The following is an 8,249-nucleotide window of genomic DNA, read 5'->3' as shown; positions in this document are numbered from 1 at the left end:
TGCTTCACAGAAGGCTTATGTCCTTAATGCACCGCTCGGTGTGCTGAACCTCGAACGTCGTATGTGGATGTTGCGAACATCTGACATAAACATTTTGATGACTACGTGATAATTCAGTAATGTTAAACGGTTTAGAATTGAGGCGCCGAAGACGATTTTTGAAACGTCACGGAACATATGAGATGTTCCAAGGGCTGAAATTGGGATTTCAGGCTCGTGCCCACGTCGAGAGGTATGAGACCTCTGACAAGTTTCTTAAGCCTGCAAACTAAGGAGAAAAGCTCAATCGTTGAGCATGTGCTCAGATTGTCTGAGTACTACAATCGCTTGAATCGAGTGGGAGTTAATCTTCCAGATGAGAAAGTGATGGTTCTCCAAAGTCACTGCCACCAAGCTACTAGAGCTTCGTGATGAACTATAATATATCAGGGATAGATATGATGATCCTTGAGCTATTCGCGACACCGCGAAAGTAGAAATCAAATAGGAGCATCAATTTTTGATGGTTGGTAAAACCACTAGTTTCAAGAAGGGCAGGGGAAAGAAGGGATACTTCATGAAACGGAAAATCAGTTCCTGCTCTAGTGAAAAAACCCAAGGTTGAACCCAAACCCGAGACTAAGTGCTTCTGAAATGAGAGGAACGGTCACTGAAGCAGAACTACCCTAGATACTTGGTAGATGAGAAGGTTGGCAAGGTTGACAGAAGTATATTGGATATACATTATATTAATGTGTACTTTACTAGTACTCCTAGTAGCACCAGGGTAATAGATACCGGTTCGGTTGCTAAGTGTTAGCAACTCGAAATAAAAGGCTACGGATGAACGGAGACTAGCTGAAGGCGAGATGACAATATGTGTTGGAAGTGTTTCCAAGGTTGATGTGATCAAGCATCGCATGCTCCCTCTACCATCGAGATTGGTGTTAAACCTAAATAATTGTTATTTGGTGTTTGCGTTGAGCATAGAAATGATTGGATTATGTTTATCGCAATACGTTATTCATTTAAGGAGAATAATGGTTGTTTATTTCAATAATGCATTCCATGGTCTTGCACCTAAAATGAATGGTTTATTGAATCTCGATCGTAGTGATACACATGTTCGTGCCAAAAGATATAAGATAGTAATGATAGTACCACACACTTGTGGCATTACCACTTGAGTCATATTGGTATAAAATGCATGAAGAAGCTCCATATTGATGGATCTTTGGACTCACTCATTTTTGAAAAGATTGAGACATGCGGACCATGTCTATTGGTATATACGCATGAAGAAACTCCATGCAGATGGATCATTTGGACTCACTTGATTTTGAATCACTTGAGACATGCAAATCATACCACATGGGAAAGATGACTAAAAGGCCTCGTTTTTCAGTGAGATGAAACAAGAGAGCAACTTGTTGGAAGTAATACATTTGATGTGTGCAATCCAATGAGTGCTGAGGCACGCAGTGAATATCGTTATGCTCTTACTTCACAGATGATTTGAGTAGATTCTGAGTATATTTACTTGATGAAACACGAGTCTGAATTATTGAAAGGTTCAAGAAATTTCAGAGTGAAGTTGAAGATCATCGTGGCAAGAGGATAAAATGTCTATGATATGATCATAGAGATGAATATCTGAGTTACGAGTTTGGTACACAATTAAGACCTTGTGGAAATTGTTTCTAATACCGCCTGGAACACCATAGTGTGATGGTGTGTCCGACCATCATAAATGCACCCTATTGGATATGGTGCATACCATGATGTCTCTTATCGAATTACCACTATCGTTTATGGGTTTAAGCATTAGAGACAACCGCATTCACTTTAATTAGGGCACCACGTAATTCCGTTTTGGGATGACACCGTATGAACTATGGTTTAGAGAAACCTAAGCTGTCGTTTCTTGAAAGTTTGGGGCTGCGACGCTTATGTGAAAAAGTTTCATCCTGATAAGCTCGAACCCAAAGCGGATAAATACATCTTCATAGGACACCCAAAACAGTTGGGTATACCTCCTATTTCAGATCCAGAAGCAAAAGTGATTGTTTCTAGAAACGAGTCCTTTCTCGAGGAAAGGTTTCTCTCGAAAGAATTGAGTGGGAGGACGGTGGAGGCTTGATATAGTTATTGAACCGTCACTACAACTAGTGTGTAGCAGGGCACAGGAAGTTGTTCCTGTGGCAGCTACACCAATTGAAGTGGAAGCTGATGATAGTGATCATGAAGCTTCAGATCAAGTCACTACTGAACCTCGTAGGACGACAAGGACGCGTACTGCTTCAGAATGGTACGGTAATCCTGTCTTGGAGGTCATGTTGCTAGACAACAATGAACCTACGAGCTATGGAGAAGCGATGGTGGGCCCGGATTCCAGCAAATGGCTAGAGGCCATAAAATCCGAGAGAGGATCCATGTATGAGAACAAATTGTGGACTTTGGACGAACTACTTGATGGTCGTAAGGCTGTTGGGTACAGATGAATTTTAAAAGGAAGACAGACAATGATGGTAAGTATCACCATCAAGAAAGCTCGACTTGTCGCAAAGATGTTTTCCGACAAGTTCAAAGAGTTGACTACGATGAGATTTTCTCACTCGTAGCGATGCTAAGATTCTGTTGGAATTATATTAGCAGTGACTGCATTATTTATGAAATCTTGCAGATAGGATGCCAAAACATTGTTTCCTCGACGATTTTCTTGAGGAAAGGTTGTATGTGATACAACCAGAAGATTTTGTCAATCCTGAAAGATGCTAACAAGTATGCAAAGCTTCAGTAATCCTTCTAAGGACTGGAGTAAGCATCTTGGAGATGGAATATACACTTTGATGAGATGATCAAAGATTTTGGGTTTATACAAAGTTTATGAGAAACTTGTATTTCCAAAGAAGTGAGTGGGAGCACTATAGAATTTCTGATGAGTATATGTTGTTGACATATTGTTGATCAGAAATGATGTAGAATTTCTAGAAAGCATAAAGGGTTATTTGAAAAGTGTTTTTCAATGGAAAACCTGGATTAAGCTACTTGAACATTAAGCACTAAGATCTATAAGGATAGATCAAAAACGCTTAATAGTACTTTCAAATGAATACATACCGTGACAAGATTTTGAAGGAGTTCAAAATAATCAGCAAAGAAGGAGTTCTTGGCTGTGTTATAAGGTGTGAGTATTGAGTAAGACTCAAGACCTGACCACAGCAGAAGAGAGAGAAAGGACGAAGGTCGTCCCCTATGCTTTAGGCGTAGGCTCTACAGTATGCTATGTTGTGTACCGCACCTAAAGTGTGCCTTGCCATTAGTCAGTCAAGGGGTACAAGAGTGATCCAGGAATGGATCACATGACAGCGGTCAAACTTAACCTTAGTAACTAGTGGACTAAGGAATATTCTCGAAAATGGAGGTGGTAAAAGAGTTCGTCGTAAAGGGTTACACCGATGCAAACTTTGACACTAATCCGGATGACTCTGAGAGGTAAACCGGATTCGTATAGTAGAGCATTTATTTGGAATAGTTCAAAATAGCGCGTGGTAGCTGCATCTACAAGATGACATAGAGATTTGCAAAGCACACACGGATCTGAAAGGTTCAGATCCGTTGACTAATAACCTCTCTCACAAGCGAGATATGATCAAACCCCATGGGTGTTGATTCATTACAATCACATAGTGATGTGAACTAGATTATTGACTCTAGTGCAAGTGGGAGACTGTTGGAAATATGCCCTAGAGGCAATAATAAAATGGTTATTATTGTATTTCCTTGTTCATGATAATTGTCTATTGTTCATGCTATAATTGTATTGACCGGAAACCGCAATACATGTGTGAATACATAGACCACAACATGTCCCTAGTGAGCCTCTAGTTGACTAGCTCGTTGATCAACAGATGGTCATGGTTTCCTGACCATGGACATTGGATGTCATTGATAACGGGGTCACATCATTAGGAGAATGATGTGATGGACAAGACCCAGTACTAAGCATAGCACAATATCATGTAGTTCGTTTGCTAAAGCTTTTCTAATGTCAAGTATCATTTCCTTAGACCATGAGATTGTGTAACTCCCTGATACCGTAGGAATGCTTTGGGTGTGCCAAACGTCACAACATAACTGGGTGGCTATAAAGGTGCACTACGGGTATCTCTGAAAGTGTTTGTTGGGTTGGCACGAATCGAGACTGGGATTTGTCACTCCGTAAGACGGAGAGGTATCTCTGGGCCCACTCGGTAATGCATCATCATAATGAGCTCAATGTAACTAAGTAGTTAGTCACGGGATCATGCATTACGGAACGAGTAAAGTGACTTGCCGGTAACGAGATTGAACGAGGTATTGGGATACCGACGATCGAATCTCGGGCAAGTAACATACCGATTGACAAAGGGAATTGCATAGCATACCGGATTGCTTGAATCCTTGACATCGTGATTCATCCGATGAGATCATCGTGGAACATGTGGGAGCCAACATGGGTATCCAGATCCCGCTGTTGGTTATTGACCGGAGAGGCGTCTCGGTCATGTCTGCATGGTTCCCGAACCTGTAGGGTCTACACACTTAAGGTTCGGTGACGCTAGAGTTGTTATGGGAAATAGTATGTGGTTACCGAAGGTTGTTCGGAGTCCCGGATGAGATCCCGGACATGACGAGGAGCTCCGGAATGGTCCGGAGGTTAAGATCGGTATATTGGACAAAGGGTATTGGAGTCCGGAATTGTTCCGGGGGTACCAGGTGATGACCAGCGTGTCCGAAAGGGGTTTCGGAGGCCCCGGCAAGCGTTGGGGGGGCCTTATGGGCCAAGGGGAGAGGGCACATCAGCCCACTAAGGGGCTGAGCGCCCCTCCCACCCCATCTCACATAACCAAGAGATGTGGGGGCGCCACCACTAGGTCAGCCGCCCCTCCCGGCTTGGGGGGCAAGTTTCCTAGGGGGTGGGGGCGCCAAAACCCATCTAGTGTTTTCCCTATGGTCGCCGCCCCTCCCCTAGGGAACCCTATGGCACCTCCCCCTCCTCCCTTCCCCCTATATATAGTGAGGGAGAGAGAGGACAGCCGCACCCTTCCCCTGGCGCAGCCCTCTCCCTCCTCCAACACCTCCTCCTCCTCCGTAGTGCTTGGCGAAGCCCTGCCGAAGAACCACGAGCTCCATCACCACCATGTCGTCGTGTTGTCGGTGTTCTCCCTCAACTTCTCCTCTCCCCTTGCTGGATCAAGAAGGAGGAGACGTCCCCGGGCTGTACGTGTGTTGAATGCGGAGGCACCGTTGTTCGGTGCTTAGATCGGAATCAACCGCGATCTGAATCTCTACGAGTACGATTCCTTCATCCGCGTTCTTGTAACGCTTCCGCTTAGCGATCTTCAAGGGTATGAAGATGCTCATCCTCTCCCTCTCTTGTTGCTAGAATCTCCATAGATTGATCTTGGTGTTGCGTAGAAAATTTTGAATTTCTGCTACGTTCTCCAACAAGTAATACAAAGTTCGCCCGCAAAAGAAACGCCACATGGTTCTGACATGTGGGGTCACTTTGTAAAATCAAATGTTTGACATAAAATTCTGTAAAAATATAATATAGACTTACTTGTAAAAAAATATAATACAAACTTATCGGATGGTGTAAGAGAGTTAGAAAATTAGCACTACCACATCTTTTCTTTCTCCTCTCGCAAGGCGACTAGGGAAAGCCTTTTCTCCCCTCGATCTTCACCGGTGAGTCCGTGCATTCGCCTCCCCTCCTCCTGTCGATTCAGGCCCGTGGCGGAGAGGGGATTTCTGGTGTTTCAGATCAGGCTAGTAGATTGGTAGGATTTTAGTCCTCATGGGGGCAGCGTTTGGATGGATGGCGGCGCCTCGTTTTCGAGTCAGTCTTTCGGCCTCCTATTCTCCTTAAGTTCGTTCGTTGGGACGGATTAGACGGAGCTCCGGCATAGATGCCTGCCAGCTCCTTGGGGTGGCGAGGTTAGGGTATCTTGTCGTGCGTACGCAAAGAGACGATATTTGGTGTCAGGTTCCTCAGATCAATTCATCGGCAATGACTGCGGCTCCAGGGCAATGGTCCTTAGGGGCACGTGCACGAAGACTTCCCGGCTGTCGTCGACAAAGTCAGGCCGGCTCCGGTAGGGAGCGACGACAACGGTGCGTTGACGGCTCATTCTGGCGGCGGCAATGGTCGTTCGGTGGTCCATGGACCTCGATATAATTTTTATTACGTTTGAGGTGTTTTGTACTCAATGCTTGACTCGCTCGCACTACACCTCGTATTTGCAAAAAGAAAAGTCCTTGTACTTTCAGACCTCTAAAAATAGCCCCCGTCAGCAAGAGGTAAAAGTTTGATTTTAAATTGAACTGAATTTGAACTTAAATTTTATTGACGCATTTAATATCCAATCAAAATTACATGAAACAGTGAACAACTTTAGGTGTTTGTATTTACTGGTGTACAGTGTATAATAACAATAAACCAATCAAAATTAAGCGTGCGTCGTTTTTTAAGTCCGGAACTTGGACTTGAGGAGCTTGATGATCTCGCCGTCGACCTGGAAGCTCTTGGAGAGGACGGCGTCGGGGATCTCCGGGTCAGCGCCGAAGAGCGACGGCGCGGCGAGGACAACTCCGGGGAGCTGGCTGTTGAACACGGTGACGGCCCTGGCGGACTCCTTGCCGGTGTTGAACTGGAAGTGCACCATGCCGCGCGGAATGACGAAGCTCTCCCCCTCCCGCACCACCTTGGAGTAGAAAGTGCCGGCGGTGCTGACGAAGCCCACGAGCATCTGGCCGGAGACGACGTGCACGAGCTCGGCGGCGCGCGGGTGGCTGTGCAGCGGGTTGACGCCGCCGGGGGCGAGGTCGACGCGGTTGATGGAGACGCCGAGCGTGTTGAGCCCCGGGAAGGCCGCCACGTTGCCCGACGTCACGCTGGACCCGAACGGGCTCTCGGCCGCGTCGGCGGCGCCCGAGCGCGCCAGCCCCGCGAAGAAGAAGTCGTCGGAGACCACCGCCGACGCTGGCTTGCACGGGAACCCCGGGTACGACGGGTGGTCGGCCGAGCCGTTGGTGGCCGCCGCCACGCAGAAGTCCTGCACCGGCTCCGGGTCCGCCGCGCACGCGGACACGAGCGCGGCGACGGCCACGATCAACAGGAGCACCCGCGATGACATGATCGAGACTCTGGAGCGCGCCATTGCCAACGAGACGTTTTCTTTTCAAAGAGCCGATGAGATTGTTGGTGCGTACGTGTTGTGGTACTGTGGTCACGATGATCGGGGATGGGTGTATATATAACCCGGAGAAGAGTTGGGATGGAGGTAGGGAACAAATGTCAAAGGGCCGGGGTTGAAGGGTTCAAAAGCTCACTAAAGTCTCCCTTCATTTCGTACCGAGACGTGGACATGTCTTGTTGGAAGTTTCCGTGCATCATCATCGGTAACTAATCGGGGGCACACGCCATGACTAAAGAAAATTCCCAGCTTTTGCTTTTTTCTTTACAAAAATAGTGAAAAATACACACGGTGTTACAGACAAACCTTTATGTTTGGTGCAATTACATGAAGTTTTGTGCCCTGTGAAAAAAAACAAATTTGGTGCAGAAAAACTGCTTTTCTAGCAGGCACCATATCATTTGTTGATTGAAGAACATGAACTAACACATTTTCACACGCAAATCTGTATGTGCATCGTATGCTAGTACCATATGTAATTGGCATACTTGTTTCAAGATTATTATTTTTGAAATTTTAAAATACATGTCCTTTGAATATATTTTCTGAACTAACTGGTGCAAAGTCCAACCGGGAGCACGGAATCCACGCACGCGTTATCAACGCCTTTTTTTTTACCACGGTCGCCCTAGCTAATTTGTTAGCCGCGGTTGGTGTTTGGCGACAAATCATCTAGATTCTTTTTTGTAAGACGCTTTCAAATCCTAGTGCTTTGGCGACTGGTCGTGTGTTCATCATCGCCATCAGTGACGAACAACAGTGGCTTGACGTGCGAGCTAGGGTGAGGGTGACCAAGATTTTTGGTTGGTGGAGAGCGGAGGAGACCCGGTCGACCAAAAGAGATTTTTCACTTGTTCTCCGATGGAATGGAAGGTGAACCGAACCACGCGCACACGTCGTCATGCAATGCTCACCACATACACAAGCATACCGTTGAAGCGTGCGTGGATTGCCCAACCTCCTCCATGCACTTATGGTTCTACACTTCTACTTATTGGTGTATGAAACTTATTTCCCGCCCCGTGAGCT

The 8,249-nt window shown here is 46.1% G+C and overlaps 1 protein-coding gene across 1 annotated transcript; it reads right to left on the bottom strand.

Annotated features, from left to right (window-relative positions):
* Nucleotides 1–6,349: 6,349 nt before the first annotated feature.
* LOC119306505 (germin-like protein 3-7) lies at nt 6,350–7,237 on the bottom strand. Its single transcript, XM_037582702.1, has one exon. The coding sequence runs from the start codon at nt 7,182–7,184 to the stop codon at nt 6,492–6,494; it is 693 nt and encodes a 230-aa protein (XP_037438599.1). The 5' UTR covers nt 7,185–7,237; the 3' UTR covers nt 6,350–6,491.
* Nucleotides 7,238–8,249: the final 1,012 nt, after the last annotated feature.

Source organism: Triticum dicoccoides, chromosome 5B, assembly GCF_002162155.2.
Source record: "Triticum dicoccoides isolate Atlit2015 ecotype Zavitan chromosome 5B, WEW_v2.0, whole genome shotgun sequence".
Classification (NCBI taxonomy): Eukaryota; Viridiplantae; Streptophyta; class Magnoliopsida; order Poales; family Poaceae; genus Triticum; species Triticum dicoccoides.
The sequence above is the reverse complement of the archived record's forward strand: the minus strand, read 5'-3'. Positions and strand labels throughout refer to the sequence as shown.